The sequence below is a fragment of the Netta rufina genome (genome assembly GCF_964035555.1).
Source record: "Netta rufina genome assembly, chromosome: 2".
NCBI classification, from domain to species: domain Eukaryota; kingdom Metazoa; phylum Chordata; class Aves; order Anseriformes; family Anatidae; genus Netta; species Netta rufina.
This window is the reverse complement of record NC_140124.1, coordinates 136,812,483-136,835,249: the sequence shown is the minus strand read 5'-3', so window position 1 is coordinate 136,835,249 and position 22,767 is coordinate 136,812,483. Positions and strand designations below refer to the sequence as shown.

Sequence of the window (22,767 nt, the reverse complement as noted above, 5' to 3'; positions counted from 1 at the left end):
AGTGGTTTGAGGATATAGATAACTTTGTTCTGCAGAAAACTGAGGCAACTGTTTTCCCACACTTTTCTTGAAGCTTATTTTTCTGTAGCTATTAAATGATGCAAAAGTATCAGCCAGTTGATAATTTCGACACAAGGTTAATTGCAACTGTAGTTCTTCAAGAATCTCACAAATACTGTTATATAGCATAAACCCAGACATACATAAGCAGCAAATTAACTCAGGAATGTGTAATCAAATTTAAAAGCAGCAAACCCTGAATTTTAGGGAATGTGTCCCCTACCAACTTCCAAGCCCATTAAATCTATGAATTTTTATCTAAAAACAGTTACAGGCCTCAATGTATCATTAGAAACTGCTTCTTCCTTTTCTACATACCTAAGGCTTTGGAACAGGCTTTATATCTGATATATTATAACTGAAAAATATACAGGTGAGGAAAAGAGGCCAAGGTGCCTGCAGTTTCCATTGATGTCGCTGGAGCGAAGCTTACACTGGCACAATTCCAGTTACGTTTGTGCTTATGCTTGTCTGATTTGCAGATGTTTCTGACGTGAATTTCTGTAGCGTGAGGTGGACTGATTAAAACAAATTCAAATGCTGTAGCACATAATTGTGTAGATGTAGAAAGAAAACCAGCCCCTGAATATCTAGGAATCAAGTGGAGGCTGTTGATATAAAACACCAGCGCAGAAAAAATAAGCATCTTGATCTGCGAAGCAAGCAATGCTATCAGAAATAAAAGAACTATGAACCTCTGGCCAGAGCTGTAACACCAAGGAGCTGTTTTCATGGCAGAATAAGTTGGGGCTCTGACACCTGGACCTGCAATCGCTAGCATTTTAGGGCTTGTTTGATCACATAGACTGCAAAACCTAACCAAAGACTCAACTCAACCATGCTTAGCTTTGCTCCCCGATTCTGTATTCAGGCTAGTGGTTGCTCACCTGGTATTTCAAGTCACTTATGTGTTTTACCACTTGCACTTGCTAGCTAGATGATAGAGCTAAAACTGCATTCAGCTGAAGCTTACAGAGATAGCCTCTTCAGTTTGCAGCTATGCCAGCTGAAGAGCTTATCAACAGACATCCCCAGCTGCTCATCGCTATGTCCCAATCAAAGGTTACAGGCTCCTCCTATCTTCTACTTCAGCAATCCAATATGAACATACTATCCACATTTTTTTTTCTATCACTCAAACATACGTAAACAGTTGAACTGGCCCATTCTCTCTCAGTAGCAGGAGCAATACAGATGGATCCTTTGAAGGCAGAAGCTGCTATGTGGCTCTCCTTTGTGGTGAAAAATGGAGATTACATTTCTTCTATTTCTTCTAAACTTTATATTAATGGTATTGTATCCTAAAGCATTGGGCAGAGTCACAGGGATTGAAAAAGTCATGAACTGCAGTAGCTGAAGTCTTTTTTGTTGTTGTTTTAATAAGCTCAAATTCTTAGAATTTTTTTCACTGAAAAACTAAGAAAATGAAGTGAAAAGACAGACTGTGCTCTTGTTTCTCATGCAGTTTCAATTTTCGTTTTGCATTTTCAGCACCCAGCGTGGTATTGTTAAATATGTTTATGCATTAATTTTCTGCTCCGTTTCCAGATCCACAGAAAAATCAAGCCAGAGTCAGAAACATTGAGCTATTTTCCCACAACTTCTCATGCCAAGTCCTAAAATATACAATTTAATTCTTTCACCAATTGTTGCAAATTGACCAATATACTGAGTTTATTTTCTTAGCAGAATTTATCTTTGTTCATCAGGAAGAACCAAACATATGAGGCCTTCATCCTTGGCCTGCCTAAAGCTCAGGGATGATCACAGTTTGGCCACACTACTGCTATGCCTTATCAAAATAACTTCTGCGTTCTTGCTCAATCACTGAGTTTCCCCAAGGACTAAACACTTCTACCACTGTTTGTACTTAAGTAAACAGTAACAAGTGGCCTGTTGTAGTCTGTACTACCTTTGCTCTTGCTGTTCCAAAGGAGGGATGGTAAAAATGATTAACTGTTTCCATCCCTTCAGTACTTATAAGCCTCTCATGTCTTACCACCACCCAGACTAAAATTCAGTAAGCTAGGTAGCTTTATCTGCACTGGACTGCAGTATTCCCTATCAACCTGTCAGCATGGGAAGAATTATACACAGTTTAAAATATAAATAATCCAGGGACCATATAAACAAATTACTTCTTTTACTGTTTAATACAAACAGTTGTGAGAGTTTGCTTTCTTCTTACTCTTTTATAGCAAGTCCACTGCAGCTGAAAGAAGCTTTTAAAAGAAATCATGTCTCCCACAGAACAAAATAATACATTAACTGCAAAACCTCTGAAGTTAAAAAAAAATGTACCTATTGTAGTGAATTATTTTTGTTTGACAGATTGCAAAATTTCAATATTAAAAACTGTAGGAACATGTAAACAAAATAAAAACTCTGATAAACAAAACACAAACGAGATTTCCCAAATTCTTGGAAAACGTCCCTAAGCCAAACCTGTAGATGAATATATTACTGTTTAATTACTCCATATGCTTTGTTGCTGTTAGTCGGCAATAATGGCTATAAAAATAGCTGCAAAGCTTAAACTGTGGCTGATGCACTCCATTTTGATATATCACCCCCTCCGTTTCTTTCATGAAAAATCCGAGTGTTACAGTAGGCTGAATACAAGTTATAACTGACAAACATAGGATGGTATCTTCCAGTTCAAACAACAAGGACCACATTGCTTGTAACTTTAAGCTGATATAAAGTACCTTCAAATTTCCGAAGACCACAATACGCCTCCATCGGTAATCAACAATGTCATTTTAGAGAATGTGAAGAACTGAAGTACATGGTATTTAAATGGAGGTTAAAAGAAAAATATTCTTCTATTTCTCAGAGTATTTGCAAGCTGTCTTCAGACCTGCCAGTATCAAGGCAGTGATCAAGCAAGGTTTTGTTGGTGTTAGGTCTCCTGGCCAGTGAGTGCCAGTATTTAACTGCCTTGTGTGCACTTATTGATCCCTTGATGGAATTCATTCATCCTCTGCTTCCATGCAGTATGACGCATTCTCAGTTGGTTAACTTTCCTGACATCCCAGTTCCTATAGTCACTATTTCTTTGAGGTATTAAAGATAACTTCTGCCTTCTCCTCTTCAAACAGCAATCCCTCTCCATGGCTCAGATTTTCTGTACCAGTCTGAAGAGTACTTGAAGACACTTAGAAGTACTGAAGAGTATTCCATGATATATATGGAGCTGATAAGTATTGGTTACTCCCCCCACCCTTCTTTTACACTTTCTTGAAATTCAAATTATTTCTTCCAGAAGGCACTCTGAAAAATACTCAGCTCTCAACTGAGGGATCTCTCAACAACATAATGCAATTGAGTTTTAAAATACTTGATTGGATTTCATGAATTACGCTCTTATGAACAAATGGGGTCTCCAGATAAAATCTTATTTCTAAAATAGCTGTCATATGCAATGATACATATGTAGACAGACTGTGAAGGACTATGCTTTTACACCAGACCCACAAGAAAACCTTGGCCTAACTAGAAATAGCATGGTATAGCAGACTGACATCTGTAGCCCATTAGGCAAGTTGACAGGTAGAACTAGCTGCTGTACTTCACAGGAGACAAAACAATCAAAAAAATCTGTCTCAATTTCTTGCCTGCAAGGCCTATTGGCTTACTTTGACTACTGCTGGGGCAGAGGAATTGCTGGACAACACTTCCTCTCTGTACAGATACCTCTCAGATGCACCTTTACTTCTATAATAGGAGACCATGCATACTTGAACATACAAAGAAAGTTACTTTTTTTCAAATAAAGTCTATACAGAGACTATCCCTAAGGTTTTCAGTAGAATAAAATAGTCCAAAGTAGCAGCTGGAGGTAGCAGAAGAGACCAGGTTCTCCCTCTCTCATTTTCTTATCCTACCCTCTTCAAATAAGGAATTAGAATTTCATGATCACACTACGTACAGCAAGGTATGGTGACTGTAATTGAATTAGCAAAAGGAAACAAGGAAACTAAGTAATTACTCTCAAAAGACAAATGGCTTTCACTGGTTAAAAAGAATGAGGGAGAATATTCCTTAGCTTATTTTTCAATGCATTTCTTTAATTTTCAACAATCCTTACCTCAAAGAACTGCACAGCAACCATGTCACTAATGAAAATCTAGCTTGTACTTTGATACTAGGAAATATGTTGAATAAGTTCAGAGACAGCCACCAACTGCAGAAGAAAATGTGTTGCAGAAATACTGCCAACCATTATGTTACCCATTATTTAATTTATATTGTCTAAAATAGTCCATTAGAACTGTGAGAAGACAGTATGGTTCCTTTTATTATTTCTCGCTGGTTGGCCAAGTGTGTTTCTCCTTCCTCCTTCCCTTTCCTACCCCCAGCAGAACTACACAACTCACAGACATCAGGACTGTGCACAGTCTCAGGAACAATGTTAGCTACTTTTCAGAAGATGATCCACAAAAGATCATTTCATACCTTCAGAATGCTTTGAGATTTATTTTTGTTTCACTGTGCAAAACTAACTTTCACCAGTAACTTCTTTCAAGTGATCACAAGACCCATATCAAGGGAGAATTTATAAATGCTAATAGCACCCACAAATTCAAATAAAGCATTTTTGTTGCTACCAGTGTCACAGGAATCTAAACCCTTACTTGACTTTCCATGCCACGGATTCTCTCCAAATCTTTTTTTTTTTTTTTTTTTCAATCACAGTATTTCTAAACCTTCTCCTTTCTCTTTTTTTATTGTAAACGTAAATCCTTGCATGCCCTACATATGGTTTTCAACTTAATCACAATACACTTAATATTCCCACCCAGTGAACCAGAAATGGATTAAGATTCTCATGAACTGCTGGGCCAAAAACATTACCCTCCTATGCTTAAATAACTTCATGAATCCTTTCCTGACAATACCAAATTTAGCCTTCGAATTTTCATTTTGCATTTCTGTAAAAGAACTTCAAACAACCTCACGTATCTAGCTACATATCACTGATTCTATGATTCTAAGAATAGTTTGGGTTGGTAGGAACATTAAAGCCCATCTAATTCCAAACCCCTGTCTTAGGTAGGGACACCTCCCCCCCGACCAGGTTGCTCAAAGTCAAAATCATTCCATATGACAGCTCAAAGTCCCATCCAGCCTGGCCTTGAACACTTCCAGGTATGGGGCAGACATAGCTTCTCTGGGCAACCTGTGCCAGTGCCATACCACCCTTTGAGTAAAGATTTTCTTCCTAACACCTAATCTAAATCTTTAAACTCTTTTAAGTTTAAAGCCATTTCCTCTTGTCCTATCACTGCAGTCCCTGACAAAGAGCCCCTCTCCAGCTTTCCTGTAGGCTCCTTTTAGGTACTGGAAGGTTGCAGTGAGGTCTGTCTGGAGCCTTTTCTTCTTCAGGCTGGATAAACCCAACTCCCTCAGCCTGTACTTATAAGAGAGCTGCTCCAGCCCTCTGATCATTTTCACGGCCCTCTGGACTTGCTCTACTGCTGAATGTCATGCAGTACTCTAGGGGAGGTCTCATGAGAGCAGAGCTGAGGGGGACAATCATCTCCCTTGCCATGCTGGCCACGCTGCTTTTGATGCAGCCCAGGATATGGCTGGCTTTCTGGGCTGCAAGCACACATTGCTGGCTCATGTTGAGTTTCTCATCAACCAACACCCCCAGGTCCTCCTGCTCAGGGCTGCTCTCAATCCACTCTCTGCCCAGCCTGTATTTGTGCTTGGGATTGCCCTGGCTCAGATGCATGACCTCGCACCTGGCCTTGTTGAACCTCATGAGGTTCACACAGGCCCACCTTTCAGGCCTGTCCAGGTCCCTCTGGATGGCAGCCATTCCCTTTAGCGTGTTGACCACACCACACGGCTTGGTGATATCAGCAAACTTGCTGAGGGTACACTCAATTTCACTGTTCATGTCACCAACAAAGATTTTAAATATTGCTGGTCCCAATAGTGAGAAACATCACTCACTACTGATCTCCACCTGGACACTGAGCAGTTGCCTGCAACTCTTGGAGTGCAAACGTGTATGTTCTCCCACCTCACTGCCTCCACTAAGCAAATGACACCTGCCTCAGTATGTTTTTCTGCCAGTGTATTTGCATATCTCTTGTGCCTGCTCTTTCTTCTGGATTGCCTTCCTATTCTGGCCACAGACGGAACACCTTGGGTTGAGAGCTTTGAATGGAGATGGACAGGAGCTTAATTCCTCTATCAGTCTTTCAGACATATGATCTATGTGGCTTCACACAAAGATTTTCTCCTGTTTCCACCTTTTTTCTTCCTTCATACCTTAAATAATAATATCCTCCAAGCATAATCAATCTTTTAAATTTATTTATACTGTCTAGCATAAAGATACATTCCTTTCAAAGCAATTTTCAAATCTTGGTTGTAAAGCGCTGTGTCAACTCTAAGTCCCCTATTGTGAAAAAAATCCAATATTAATGCCAAGTGTTTCAATACAACTTTCTTTTCTAACAAGACTGAGATGCTGATCCTACCTTCAGAGTGGAAAAGGCTGAACACAAATTTTACTATTGCTCTGTTAGCTACTTCACCAAACTTCACTTAGATCAGGAGAAAATTTATTTAGCTAGAGCACGATATTTGTTGAGAATAGGAAGAAAATGAAATAAATGATGAACAGTATTTTGCAAGTAGTAGGATGTGAATGCTGAACTTAAACCCACGTTGCCAAAATAATCTTGGTAACATATGGATTAAAACAATTACTGAATCAGTTTCAAGTAATTCTTTAAGTACAGTATGTACTCTGAATATTGCTGTCTATATAGAGGGTCAAAAACAAATTGTTATTTATAAAGCTGGTGGGTTTTGGTTTTAATGTAAAAGGAAGTTGATGTTAGTAGGTGAAAAAATTCTACTTTTGTGGACTTACTGTTTTCTTACTGTTATTGCTTTCCTTCAATTTTGTATCCATAGCAAGATTTTTGCAACAGAGATCACATGCACACAGAAAGACATTAGAAATTAATATTTTAGCGAAATGACTGAAGAACTAAAGCTTAATCTCTAACACCCTTTAATGAATTACTTGTGTGTACGTATGTGCATACATGTCATGCATATGTTATAGTAAGCACCAGCAATCACCGTTTTATTCTCTCCAAGACCTGGAATTAATACAAGCTACATATAGGGTCAAAGCAATCCTGGTCCAATGTTGTTAAACTATGGAATTGCAGTTAGCATTCAAACTGCCAAGTATTTGACTGTCTCAGAACTTCCAGGTACCCCTAAATCACTGTGGTTATCCTGAGAAAGGAAAGAATTGAGCATTGCATCCATATTATAAAATATTGGTGTACCTTCATCTCATTTTATGCATTTACAGGTCCCTGATGAAGCACAAACAAGGCCAACTAATCAATGTAACTAGTAAGCCTGTGAGGGGCACTAAGAAAATCACAAATACTTGGCCTATTCAGATGCATAGGTTCTTGTGACCCACCATTCTAATGCATCAGCTAGCTGGTGAGCTAATGATGGTCATGGATGACATTTAAGAACGTACTTATGCTGACAGGAAGAATCAGCCTTCTTTTCTTCGCATGGGAAAGAAGCAAAAGTCCTTCCCATGCCTCAAAATAACATTTTAGTCTTAGGCACACACAGAGATTAAGATCAGGTACCAGTTTGCTCCAAGCAGTTACGCAGTGCTACAAATTAAGGAAGCAGAAATAGATAAAAACAAGCAGCCAATCTTTCTCATATTTGAAGCTGCATACCAAAATCCTCATGTGACAAAGTTACAAAACACCCCTGAGACATGGGACAGCTGGGACATTGGAAGAAGCAGAGCTCCCGAAGTAGCTCATGGATGGAGGATAACAGTGCCTGGATGGATCTGGCATGAGCGCACAACTGGGTAACCTGCAATGCCAGCCTTGGGAGTCTCCACATCCTGGTACCTCTTCTGGCTCGTCCATAGAGACTACATGCAGCAGCTCTGCAATGTCTCAGTCTTCATTTTGACTGGCTTCAATACGACAGGCTGACTGCCTGAAGCTATTTGGAATGACTCACATGCAGCACAGGTACCACAGGTACTTCAAAAATACCAGTTACTATTCTAATAATTCTGGACTTGAAAAATACCTTATGCTTCTTGACCTGAAAATACTAACCATAATTTTCTTAGAAGAGTTAATATTCATTCAATTCAAAGAGAAACAATCCAGACAAATGAAACAAATAGAAGAAATACTGCAACCATTTTTTTTTTTCCTACACCAAAGAGTAATGATGTATCTTTATCAGTTGATCAGGAGCAAAGCTACTTTCCATACGGACACCACTGCTCTTTATTGATTCTTTTCATTTGTACTTGACTGAACTCCACATTTTGTAAATCAGTATTCGTGTGACATTTTTTTTTAAGACTTACCTCTGTAGTGGTCCCAATGTCAGCTGAAGGGCTGTATGTGCTGGTATCTGGTGGAGCAGTACCAACACTACTTTTAACTGGAGAGCTAGGAGGAGCAGGTCCTGTCATGGTTTCAGGATAAACAGAAGACTGATACAGAATTCCTTTCCTCTGAATTTTATTCCAAACTTTACTTGTAATCTCAGCCAGTTCATACAAAAGCTGCACCTGAAAGAAAAGAAAAAAATTAAGGAAGCATTTCTTAATGAGGTGGAGAAAGATGATCAAAATCGAAGTCCTCCAGTGAGACTTAAAAACATAGAACTGAAATCCTCAGAATTTATAACGTTCTGATAAGCAACTACATTGCAACTAAAATAATTAGCAGCAGTCACAGTATAGTGATTTTGATAAAAATAATCTGTTCTTTGTCTAATAATCCAGTATGTAGTTCATAAAAGTACAGCCAATAATCCGAGCTTGTAAAACTTTTACTAACATAAATTTTAACAATTAAACAAAGGTAATTTGTGGCATACTTCATATGTATAGATACTGCCTCTAGAAAAACACAAACATATAAACTTTACGAAATAATAGCAACACAAAATTTGTTCATTTAAATAGCATTAAAATAATGATCCCATGCAGCACATGAAACTGTTCTATGTTTATCTGTGTTATCATTATTAAACTCAACAGTCTCCTGGCATATGTCATTCCAATATTCAGAAAACACACTGTTTAACTTGCACATTGTTTGACTCAGTTCTAAGATATTTACATAAGTTTTTGTAAATAAGCATTAATCACGGAATTTGTATGACAACATACTGCAATATACTGTATAAAACAAGCTCAGGGAAAACTGCAAACAATATATAAGCAGATCCACAGCTGGATACCATACCCAACTTGCCATTATAAAAAATGGAAATTCTCATATTTATAAGAACTTTAAGCCTCAGGACACATCTACTCTATGAAGCTGGCTTCTTATGTGGGCAGAACAGATGCAGGAAAACACTGCTGTCAATCTACATTTGATATAAAACAGTACTTGATTTTGTGCGTGAGAGTGTGTGATGAAGTCTCAAAGAACATGCTACAGTCCTTTCTTAAGAGGTGAAGTGCTGGAATTTTATAAAAACCTTCTTAGTTCATCTTGGATTTTCTTTTGAAGTTTCAAGGCTTACACTGAGCAGGTCATACACACTTTTGACAGAATTTTTCCTTACAGGAGATAAACTTCTGAGCACTTTTTTATTTTTATTTTTTAAATCTTCATACATGGTGCAATCTATAGACAAACAATAATGGTGGCTGTTTTCACTTATAAAATAAAAACAAACTTCTTTTAGCTTCACTTTAAAAGGTTTAATGTCTGTAGCACTTTGATATGCAGTGGTAGCCTTTAAATTGCTATTCACAAATTTCCAAGTTTTCCTGAGTTTCTTCCATGTAACTCAGGAAGATCAACTAATAATGTCCATCTGATTGATTGAGTAATATAATATTAACTGGTGTTGACACTTCGCTGGCAAAACAATCTCTAGAAAATTAATAGGATACAGGCACACATCCAAATCATACATGCTTGCAGCCTCCCCTCCCTCAAAATATTTATTGGTCAAGAGACGAAAGGATAATTTAAGCTATGCTTCTCCTGAGGAAGCAGGGCTTCCAGAAATTTAATTATGCTACTGTTCATAAAGCCCCAAAATGACATAAAGGAAGAAATGATGCAACTTCTCTGTTTACATGCATGCTACTGTACAGCCTGAAGAGGTTTGTCGTCAGATAATCCAGAGTTTAGACCTTCTTGGGATTACAACAGTAATAAACAGAGTTTAGTCTGAACTCTGTCTGAACAGAGTTTAGACCTTCTTGGGATTACATCATTAAAGCTAATAATTATTTATATTTTCAGAGAGATTTTTAAAAATTTCTGAGGCTGCAATTCTTGCATCTACTCTGAAAGAGTGGCTATTTCAGACAGCTATGGTCACCTTTCAGACTGTTGCCAGCAACCCATAAGCCAGTAAGTGTGAACCTAATGAACTTTATCATCTGAAACCAGAGACAAAGCAACAAGTTCACTAAGAAAAAAGGCACAGTTTGATTAGAAGGAGATGATTTTCACAGAGATCATTTAAAAAATAGAAACTACATAAAAGCCACGCTACCATGCCTCTTTGAAGAAAAAGATATGTTAAAAAACAAACAACAAACAAACAAAAACAAACAAAAAAAACCCACCTCTCACATTAAGAGCTGAAGCTGTCTTTGATTATTTTTTTAATACTCTTAATTTTACCCCAGTGGTTGTTACTCATTAAAATTGAAGGATTTCTGCTAATCTTGTTGGTTAAATTTCTTCAAGTTTTGAAAGCCATTCCTCATAATATCAGAAGAGCTAATGTAAGCGTACAGTCTTTTTGTTTTAGAAGTATTTTGGAGCACAACAGTAAACATATAATTATGTTTAGTACTCCCTATTCAAGAAAAGAAAAATTGTATGACAAAAATAGGAATAACTCTGCCAGTATTTGTTAAGAAATGTTTCCCTCTCTCACTGCTTCCAATCCCTTTGCAGCAAAACCACACATAACTCAGTAAGACCCCACTGGCAACTTGGCAAAATCTGTGAATTTCAATATGTTACAGTATTTTATACTTAAAACACATTACTACAAAATTGAGAACAATACAACAAAAGGCAATATCCTGACAACTTTGCACACAGAGAGTATTGACTTTACAGTGACACAACCATCAGAACATGGTTTCACGTTAAATCATAATAGTCAAACAGTAAAATACTTCACCTTTGCTACCATTTAACAAATTCACCAGGTATCACCTAATTTAAGGCTGTCATCTGCAGAAAAATTACAGCCTGTCATTCTAAAGAATCAAATTTCATAGTTACCCTAGGGTGAGTTTATAAATATCAAACGCTGTTTATGTAATTGTATTTTACATCTTCTGTTCTTGAACATCTGGTTAAAGAGGACTCATTTTCTTTCACCTTTTGCATAAATAAAGCAGGGAGAAAGAATAGCTCAAAAACCTTCACTGAATTCTTACAATTTGTCCACGTCTTTTTGGTCATTATAAAACTTCAATAAATGAACAATGTCATAATATAGAAGAACATCATTTAAGACAACAACATTCAGTCTATTTGGTCTGATATTCCAGCATGCAACTTAATTTTAACAATTCACAACACTCATAATTATTATGATTTTTATGGAACTTACAATTTGTATTTTTCTTATAGCAAATATTTTCCTACAGTTTGCAAAACAAATTATTTGAGCAAATTTTGTCTGGAGATCTTGAAAATGTATTTTCCTTATTTTCTTTTTCCTTCATTTGTAACATAAATTTAGGTAAAACTTTCAATTAAAACAACATCTTTCAGCTTGTAAATTTTATATAAATAATTAATTATTATTAACAATGAGTAATAATTTTGGAGATTAAAAAAAATCAAAGTTGATCAGAATTTGCTGGAATTTCACTAAGTACATTCAAGTCAAAGAGAGCAAACTATTTTGATACATAAACATCTGAATATATTTACAAATTCTCTAAATAGCTGCAATGTGAAATCTGTACAGTTTTATTAACATAGGATAAGGCAGGTTTCCATAGTCTGTGAAATTATTTAATATTAATACATTAAACATTATGGAAATACTATGAAGTTGCAAAGTAAAGACTTCAGGAAATCTTGACGTGTAAAAAGTACAGTTTTCAGCAAAATCATAATTCTGTCCTTTCTTATTTACACATTCATAACACAGTGACAACCTTTTATATGTGCAAACACACTTGTCATACAGATTTAAAAGCCTAAGAAGACCTCGTTTAAGTTTCTCCATTTCAAATTTACCACATCTAGTGTGCAATCTCATTTTAACCAACCCTCAATTTGAGCCCAACTAGTGGAGAAGACAATGGCATAAATCAAGTGAGTCAGAAATAAGTTGGATGGAAGTCAGTGAATGGGGCAGGAGAACAAATATTGACGATAAAGTAAACATATAGTTTAAAAAACTTTTTTCATTCATAGAACACAGAACGAGGCAAGGGAAAAATAACACATGTCTGAGAAGCACACTGTAATGAGTATACACAAAGGACAACATTAAAATTATACCCGCCATCATAGCTTTAGCATTCTCAGTCTTAGGCCATAAGTCTATACAACTTTATAAGCATTATGTACTGCATTTCAGATCAAAATGATAATACTTTGTGTTCTTTTTCCTTCTGTCTATTAAATAAATCACTAAACAGACCATTTTGTCTTTGCTGTCCTTTGAAAAACTTCTACTTGTGTGTAACACTTTAGAGCAGATAATAAATGGATGCAGAGCCCTACTCAGACATAAGCGTATTTGCAATTCTCATTAACATGAGTATTACTGCCAACACCACTGTTCATACATCGCAACTGTCATTAAAGTGTTACTCAATTTACAGTAAAAATTACTCAAAATTTTGCGAAGAAAGCCTACACTATGTTGACTACAGTAAACTTGATGCAACTCAGTAAAATACAAGGAGCATTTTCTGAAAATTTAACGACCTCTTTGAATTTAAATAAACATACATGAGGTGGTAACTTATTTTCAGACATTCATGTGTTTTTTCCTTACAAAAGGATATAATTGTTTGCCTAAAAACATGTTATGTTCAAAGAAATGCTAGTTCTATGAGAATATGGTAAAAAATTACATTAAACCATTTCAATATACGAACCCACAGTGACAGCAGAAAAGCACTATAGCATTTAATGGTACATCTGCAATTCATTTCATTCCATCAGCCAAAAGATGCATTTATATTGTAGCTATTACATTTTGAGAAGAGTTTAAATTACAAAACTTGAGAGAGCTTCAAAGCAAATCTTAATCTAAGCACCTTGATCTTGATGGCCCAGTTAAAAAAAAATTAAGACAGAAGAGAACTTCTTCAACCAAATGCAGAACAATTGTACTTAAATCGAGTTATTTTTAATTTCCTTTCATAAATCAATTAAATGTACCAACCTGGGGGTTCGAGCATTTTATTTCAAGAGACTCAAGGTCAACATGGAGGCAGACAACAAATGAGTGTCTGGATTCTGGCCCCGAAGCAAGCAATTTCTGTGAAGTAACAGCTAAAGTAGAAGTACAGCCCATTGGTTCCACTAAATTAAGTGTCATCTGTTGTCCCAGAAGAGTATACATACTGAAATGATGCAGACTAATAGTCCATGGAAAGGCATCACCTAATAGTTTAAAAAAAAAAAAAAAAAAAAAAAGAGAGAGAGAAAACAATTAAATATTTGCATCATAAACACTGGGGTATGATTTTCTCAAAACTCAGTTAAGGCCTTAGAAAACACTTTGAATTCAGCAATTGCTGTCAATGAACATTAAATTAATCCCCAAACCTCAAAAACAGAATTCAGTGCTCTTGCCACCGCTTCCCTTTCTTGCCCCAGAAACAGAATGATGTATTTTGTAAAAACAAATTACTACAGACATACACTGAGCACTCATTTCCGATATTTAGAAGGGAGGCTACCCAGAGAAGTGCCTGGCATCCTATCATGAACCTTTACCAAGAATAAGCAATTGGCAGAGCCCAACAACACAGCTTTGGTACAACCAGTTTGATTGTATCAGAGAAACATTATGGTTTTCTTTAGCTTGTCAGTAGATGGGGAAAAAAAAAACAGACAGGAAAATTCTCCAAAGCAGGACCAGAGACAGAATTATTTGGGTCAGTCTTCAAAAGGCCTACAGGAACTCTTTTTAGTGAGAGAAAATCTCTGGCTCTACCAGTCAGAGATGAAAGGAACTACCTGAAGAACTGAGAAAACAGATGATCAAAACGGAAGGAGTGTCCAACTTCTCTCTTTCCCAGTGAAAGAATTTGGGGTCTGCAAGAGACCGTGAACCAAAGAATGCTCTACAGAAGTGGGGAAAATAAGACAAGGAAAGATAAGTGGGTGATTCTCATTTCACTTGCAATATACAAATGTGTTTTTTTTTTCCTCTTTAGAAATACACGAGGATAACAATTACTTCAGAATATTATTTTTCCTCTAAACAAAGTTTCATTATTCCATTTATCTGATTTTCCGCTGAGGAAGTTAGGCCTTTTTTTCCCCACTTCAATGACAGAGTATGAGCCTTCAATCCACCAAGGGAAGGCATCAGCCCCAAGTAAAAGTCACATAAAGGTTGCTATATGCAGTCTTGCATCCAAGCATAGCATGCTTGTGATCATCCGTAAATCTCACTCAGGACAGAAAAATTCATCTTCGCACAGAGCACACTCATTTGGAGGAAAAAAAGGATAAAGTACTCCTTCCTATATCAAAATTCAGAAGCACATTTGGTATAGTGTTTAATTTTTTCACAACTCATGGCTTGGAATCACAGTGGTAAGAAGAGTCCAAATTCATCTGACAACACAGAAGCATGGACGCCAGTCTTAAGAATCAGAACAGATAGCAGAAAAATGCAGATGTACACTGGGATGGATCCTAAGGGTCTCATAAAGCAATAGATAACTTGGACTCGAGAATTTAAACAATATACAGTCAGCTTGCTGCCTTTTGTGTCGTACGGTCAACACTGTCCTGCTGAGAAATCACATTGTTGAGAAATACTACTAGTTAAGTGTTAACTCCCATTAATTAAAAGACATTTTAGAAAAGTTTAGAAAAAATAAAAATGGACCCAAATGCCTTCTTCTATTATTTTAGTAAGAGTTCTACTGAGTCATTCACAAGTACTGGGTATATATGGTCAGGAATATGTATCAGGGAAGCGTGTGTTCATCCCAAGAAAGAACTAAAAAATTCAGTAGTTTATTTTTCAGCTATGACATACTGAAGATTTCAGCTCAGCCAAAGTAACTTGAAAATATTTTGGAAAGGTTTCAGATTATAAATTTAAAAGTAGTTAGCAATCTGTATTTTTTCCAAGTTTAGTCAGCCAAGAAATACAAAATATTAATTGCAATAGATGGAAAAAATTCAAATGCAAAGTCAACTCTAATGACATGTTTCTAATTACTATGCATGATTTTTTTTTTTCCCTGTGACCACCACATTAAATTAACATTGCTTAAATTTCAGGGATTAGGAAGAACCTCTAAAGAGAGATGCAAACTATTCTACACTGCATACAGTATCTACCTTAGAAGAAAAATACCGATCAAATTTTGTTGCACATACAGAAACCACAGTATGCTGTTGAACAAATACTACAGAACCTATATGACAATTTTACAACTATAAAATCCCCCTTATTTTCATCAATTTCCTCTTTCTCAGCTCCATATACACCATGTGACATTCTAACAGTATACCAGAACTGTCCACCTAATAAAGGCTTGTTTTGTGGTTGTACTTAAGTTTGCTTTATTTGCTTAAAAAATAATAATTGCTTACATGCATTCATTTGGAGACTGGTTTTATGAAAATATTTCAGCACCTCAAAGTGCTAACCATTAAAAGCAACAGTGTTTATAGGTCTTACTTCAAGACTCATTTATTAATAGGAATAAAGGATGGAAAAAGGCCAGTGCCACACTTCGCAGATGTTTTCTCTACATGTCTAACCTTACCATCCACGTTTCATCATCTAATTGCTGAGATTCTTTTATACTAAAATATTAAAAGTAAAACTTACATTGCCTTCAGTGGAACCAGAGCTCACCTCTTCGCTTAATGGCAAGAACATAAATGATACACACGAAAGACTCCTAGTACGGTTGAAGATTCTGGTTAGTTCCTGACCTACAGCTGTCATAAATACTTATTTTTAATTTCTCTAGAGATCACTTCTGTTTGAAAGACTTGAAAGTGCATTCATGAAGATCAACTGTTTTGATAACTTCTTAAAAATAGAAATGCCACTTCCAGATCTTTGGCAGTTGACTGACCTGATCATCAGACAATTTTCTGGAATTCATCAATTATTTGCTCTTTGATATATTTTGACGAGACTTCTTTTCTACAGTGAGTTACTTTTGTAATATGTATTAGACATCACCTAGCATCAGTAAGGTTGGAAAAGACCTCCAAGATCATCTGGTCCAACCATCCTCCTACTACCAATATTACCCAGTAAACCATGTCCACACTGATATACAACCTTTCCTTAAACACCCCCTGGGACAGTGACTCCATCACCAACTTGGCCAGCCCATTCCAATGCCTGACTATTCTTCCTGAGAAGTATGTCTAATTTCCAACCTGAACCTCTCCTGGCACAACCTGAGGACATTACCTCTTGTCCTAATCTACCTGGACTTGTGCAAAGCACTTGACATTTGTCCCCCATCATATCCTCTTCTCTAAACTGGGGAGACATGGATGTGACAGATGGACCACCTGATGGGTAAGGCATTGGCTGGAATTGGCTGGATTGGCCTCAAAGTGTTGCTGTCAATGGCTTAATGTCCAAGTGGAGATCAGTAATGAGTGGTGTTTCTCAGGAGTCAGTATTGGAACTGGCACTATCTAACATCCTTGATGAACATGAACTGCGAAATTGAGTGCACCCTCAGCAAGTCTGCCCATGACACCAAGCTGTGTGGTGTGGTCAACACACTGGAGGGAAGAGCTGCCATCCAGAGGGACCTGGACAGGTCTGAAAGGTGGGCCTGTGTGAACCTCATGAAGTTCAACAAGGCCAGGTGCACGGTCCTGCATCTGGGCCAGGGCAATCCCAAGCACAAATACAGGCTGGGCAGAGAGTGGATTGAGAGCAGCCCTGAGGAGGAGGACCTGACCTGGGGGTGTTGGTTGATGAGAAGCTCGACATGAGCCAGCAATGTGTGCTTGCAGCTCAGAAAGCCAACTGTATCCTGGGACAGCAAGGAGAGGGGAGGTGATTCTCCCCCTCAACTCTGCTCTCATGAGACCTCCCCTAGAGTACTGCACAACATTCAGCAGTAGAGCAAGTCCAGAGGAGGGCTATGAAAACGATCAGAGGGCTGGAGCAGCTCTCTTATGAGGACAGGCTGATGGAATTGCGTTTATCCAGCCTGAAGAAGAAAAGGCTCCAGACAGACCTCACTGCAACCTTCCAGTACCTAAAAAGAGCCTACAGGAAAGCTGGAGAGGGGCTCCTTGTCAGGGACTGTAGTGATAGGGCAATGGTCTTAAAGTAAGAGGATACTTATTAGGTAGAGGGTACTTACTAGGTCAGCATTGTACTTACTCCCAGTGATGCAACATGGGAGCAGTTATTATGACCGTATATATGCACCTAGTTGAAAGCACAGAGAGCTTTGTCCAAGTTCAGCACTCACTGCAACAGGTGAGATTTAGTTCTACAGACTTCAAACACACGCACACACATGACTTGCTAACTTCAGCCTGGCTATTCAAGAGCTCACATGGATAAAAAGCTCTTTAAGTTGAAGTTCACTGCCATTCAGATGCTAAAGAATGTCACTAAAATGTGAAACCTAATTTTATAAAGTCATTACCCATAACAGATAAATTGAATACAATAATTACCTTGTTGTGGAGATGGTGACATGGATTATAAAATGAACCAGATGACTATTTGAATGGGAAATAGTTTCCCATAAAAAAAACGGCCAACTTACTTGAATAGTCATCTCACAATTTACAGAAATTATTTTTGTATTTATATTGAAATACAGCATTATTTTAATCTAATGCAAGATAATTATTTCTAGGAATGGCCAAAATACTACTGCCAACATTCAGCTGCCATTTTTGGGTGTTCAAGTCTATGTGCTGCTATTGTATTGCAGTAGTTTATTATCAAAACACTTCATTACAATTAATTCAGACACTAGTATTAGATATCCTAATTTTCTACTTCCTTACAAGTCACATGACAACTTACTGAGTTTAAACATACACTACGAAATATCTGTGAGGTTATATAATTTGTCATAGTTCACACACACACACACAAAAAGCCTTCTCTCAGGGACCGTCCTCATATTTAAATGTTTGGAGTATAGTGATTTATATGATTGTCAGTATACTGTGATCCATATGAGAATGTGAATGTGATACCCAGCAATTGCAGCAACAATTGGCAACAATTTGAAGCTATTTCAAACACTTTTTTTCCCCTGTATTTTACTGTTTCTTACTTAAATACCTGTCTTACTTTATCTTACCTAAAAATAACATATTTACAAAGACTGCATGATAGAAATTACCAGTATAACCCAGAGAGGAACATTTTACACATGCCAGTTAAGGACTGTAAAAAAATAAAATAAAAAAAATTAGAAATTGAAGGAGGGGGAACAAACTGACAAACAGTAATTAATTTAAAATTATGAATGGAGGCCAGGAAAATATTCTAACTAATTAAAATGCAAGCTTCTAGCAAAGGAAGACTTTACAAATGCCAAAAATGTCCTCATTATTACTCTAAAACATAGTGCTACATCCAAAGCAACATTTTAATTCCCTTCATGTTTTCAATTTCTTTTCCTATTATAGCACGTCAAATGTGAATGCAAAGATTTTTGGAAGAGCACTTAGCAGTCCAGAAGTCCCATCCAGAACAACTTTTGTCTATATCTAACTTCACCATGTTTTATTTTACTATTCTTGGTGATGACCAGGAAAATATATAGATGAATTGTCAAGTAGCTGAAGTCAGATACACACAAACATTCACAGAAAGTCACAGCTCACTTTAAGTAGTTTCCTAAACATTTCAGTCCTGCTCTTAAATGCATCCTTGTAAATAAGCCTTTCACATCTTCTTCATGAAAGAATGAATGATTCAAAAAATAGTTTCCAGGACAAGCAAGGCTGAATAAATATCATTTCAGAGAGGTGGTAACATATTTTATGAATGATGCTATGTCCCTGAAGTTTTGTTCAAAGACAGAATGCAAATTTGAAAGACTCCCAATGAAAGTCCTTAAAAAATATTTACCTCTTCACGGGAAAAAACAAAGAAGTTAACTTAAAAGCTTTAAAAAAACTTTGTAATAGTCTGTTTAAGGGGGAGTTTTGGCATGGGAGAAGGCAACAACTCCATTAGAGAATCAAAAATATCAAGATTGTGAGAACTTCTGTTTGGCATTATTCCCAGAGCACAAAGCCACACACAAATAAATTCCTTACCATAGGCTTTATCCCAACCAGGGGGATTCTTTTCTCTCACTAGGATCTTTCCTTCAAATCTGGGTTTGACAAAATTCAAATGACTTCTTACTTTCATAAATGGTTTAAATTACATCATCAGCTTAAAGCCAACAAGAGACTTTCATTAAATTTATCTTTTATCTGTCACTATGATTAGCAAATCAGATCATTCCTACTGAAAGTAAAAAAACATTACCTTTCTCTCTCTATTTTTCCCTCCAGTTGGCTGCATTTAGCACACCTCTGATATGACTTTCAGTACTAACAACAGTATTTTGCTTCTGTTGATCCAGGTTAAGTTAAAATATAGGAAGGAGAAAAAGAGTCAAACCAATATAAATGGTAAAACAAAAGAAGAGGGAAAACACTTACAGATCCAAACAAATTTCAGATGGCAAAAGCAGAGTAGTTCTTGAATATGACTCAACCTCAATTTTTCACAGCATATCCTTTATAATTGCTTGTTTCAGCAATATATATGCAGAAAACAGAGTATTTTTTTCTCAGAAAAGGCCATCCTCAAAGCAGCATAACAACCGCCACATCTTCCTCTCATCATTATAGAACAAATATACAAAATAGCAACAATACTTTCCAAATAATGCATTTCAAGAATACTATAATGAACTACGTGTTCACTGACATTTCCATGAGCTTTTCAACTTGGTTATAGGGCTAGATCTCATGGATGCCATTAAAAAAAAAAAACAAACACCAAGACTGAAGACTGTTAGGGATATTTGTCGCACCTATTTCCAATACACATTTTTTCACATGAATATGAGTAAACCAAGATTTTTACACCACTATTCCTTCAAAAGACTGCTGCAAATCTACATGCCATTTACTTTGGTCATTTCTAAGGACTTAATATGATTATAAAATCATATTAAATGTTAGTAGCTTGTTTTCACTTCTTAGTTGCTTTATAGCTTATCGCCTCCATTTCTCAATCAGATGCATATTACAACCTAATTCTTCCCTCAAATTGGATCACAATTCGAATTTCTATAAAAAATTAGCTTTTCAAATAAATACTACCAAACTTTTTCCTCATCCTCACCCTATGCAAAAGGGCATCCCACCCATAAACATTCATACGACTTTCTCATTTTGTTCTTATTTCTCTACAAAAACCTTTCTACATACACAACCCAGAACATGGCTGTTGCTTATCTTGAGATAAAAACAATGAGACCAATAAAGTCTCATTGTTTTTATAGTCTGCTATATGTACGAAATTTATTTTCTTCTCTTACTTCAAATATTAGATCCAAGACACTTTTTATTTTTCCCCCAGAAAAGGCGGTATAAGATATTTTTCCCCACCTACCTCCACTCTGTCTTAGAATTCACAACTCAGTGCCCCCTCTGTTGTGTCAAACCTACTGCCTGTGGCTACACAATAACGTAATTAAAAAAAAAAAAAAAAACACAAAACAAAACACTGAATGAAAAAAATCACAGTCCTTATTTTTTCTGGCTTCCGCAAACATTTAAAACATATTACAGAACTACTGCAAGCTCACTGATGATGAATTTCACTTTGATTTCCATGGGGCAAAGATTGTTATGGGTATTCTTAGCCATCATTAAGACACAACATACTGCTAAAAAACTGCCACAGCATCACAAGTTTTCAAAAATAAAATGAAGATGACTTTCATATAAGTTATAAATGGAAATTAAAGAGTAATTTTTGAATTTATCACATTACCTTCTTCAAGGATGGGTCTCAGCACAACAAATGGGATTTCCTGCAGTGGTTCCATATGTTTGTGTCCAGCACTCATAATCTTTACCTGTGGCAAGCAGACAACTAGCGTGCCAGGCATACTGGCCTGGCCATGGTACCAGCTTCGGACAGTCCCAGGAATATCACCTGATACGATAGTACTCGGGGAAGGCAGACTGTCATTTGGAAGGAATACACAACATGATTGCACTTCAAGCTGTAAAAACAAAGTCAGGAAAGATTTCTCAGAAACAGATTATCATTTCTCCCCTTCCCTCCCTCCTATGGCATATTCATTTTGGTACAAAATCTCATGTTACTTGTCTATCACAGCTGATTTAAAATGGTTCTTAGTAGAATTAAGAGGAAAGATGGTGCAAAATGTTAGAACATTACATTCTTGTAATATATTATTACAGCAGGTGATGGAAGAAAAAGTGTCATTTTGGTCTGTAAATTTCATCAGAAAGGTGTTGCCATGCAAACTGAATACGTATCTGTCTACCTTTCAACAGCTTCTTACAGGAAGCATGATTCAGCCAGAAAATTTTCTTACAATAAAACTGAGAAAGTCCTCCTTTTTTGTCAGTGCATTAGTTTTTGTAAGAAACAGTTAAGTCTCTAGAACTAACCAAAATTTTATATATTCTTAGTTTCTATAATAAGACTTCAGCAAAGAGTTATTTCATGGTGAATTCTGTCTTTATGTTGTAGTTGACTGTAATGTGTACGTACAAAAAGGTTAATCATCGGACAAACTGAAAAAAAACCACCTTTGGTGAAAATATGACTTTAAAACAAATGGATTGGTGCATGCATAAATTTAAAAAAAAAAAAAAAGGAGAGAAAAGAATAAAGTTCAGCTTTTGCCCTGTTTTCTTATGTAGTACATGTAATTTCATATGAAATAGCACTTATTCTGTATTTTCACACAATGGTGTTACTCTGCAACATTTCTGATCATTCTGCCATCTTCTTATGACCTTCCAGCAAGGCTGAGCGAGTCCAAATGAAGAACTGAACTGATCATGACTTGTTAATTCAGAGGTGGTGTAAGCTGCAGATTGTTACCATTTTCCTTGGCTCTTAGAAGCGATATTTTGCACCTGGATACCAAATAGTCCTAACAGCCTGAACACTTGAATGCTTTGTTAAGCAAGTACAAACTATGATTCAGTTCACTTCTTCATAATAGTTCGGAAAAGTCTAGTGTACAAAATATTGGATACAAGATGTTATTTGTAGCTGTGATAAAAGAACACTTGCTTGCTGTAAACCTTTCTACCAAGAGTCTTCCAATTTGCTATCATTAAAGACATCATAGCTTAAAATTGATAACCAAGGTTTGTACATCACACCCCCTTTCCCTTAAGGCTAATAATCTCTTAAGACCACAACAGTGATTTGGAAGAGAAC

The 22,767-nt window shown here is 36.6% G+C and overlaps 1 protein-coding gene across 2 annotated transcripts in view; it reads right to left on the bottom strand.

Moving 5' to 3' along the window:
- The window catches only part of VPS13B (vacuolar protein sorting 13 homolog B), a 459,183-nt gene that overhangs the window by 206,143 nt on the left and 230,273 nt on the right, over positions 1–22,767 (bottom strand). For both annotated transcript variants that reach the window (XM_084281966.1, XM_084281967.1), the window contains exons 23-25: positions 21,334–21,568; positions 13,510–13,730; positions 8,465–8,671 (exon numbers count right to left, since the gene is read on the bottom strand). In XM_084281966.1, coding sequence (XP_084138092.1) covers positions 8,465–8,671; positions 13,510–13,730; positions 21,334–21,568 — 663 coding nt within the window. The remainder of the gene's footprint in view (positions 1–8,464; positions 8,672–13,509; positions 13,731–21,333; positions 21,569–22,767) is intronic.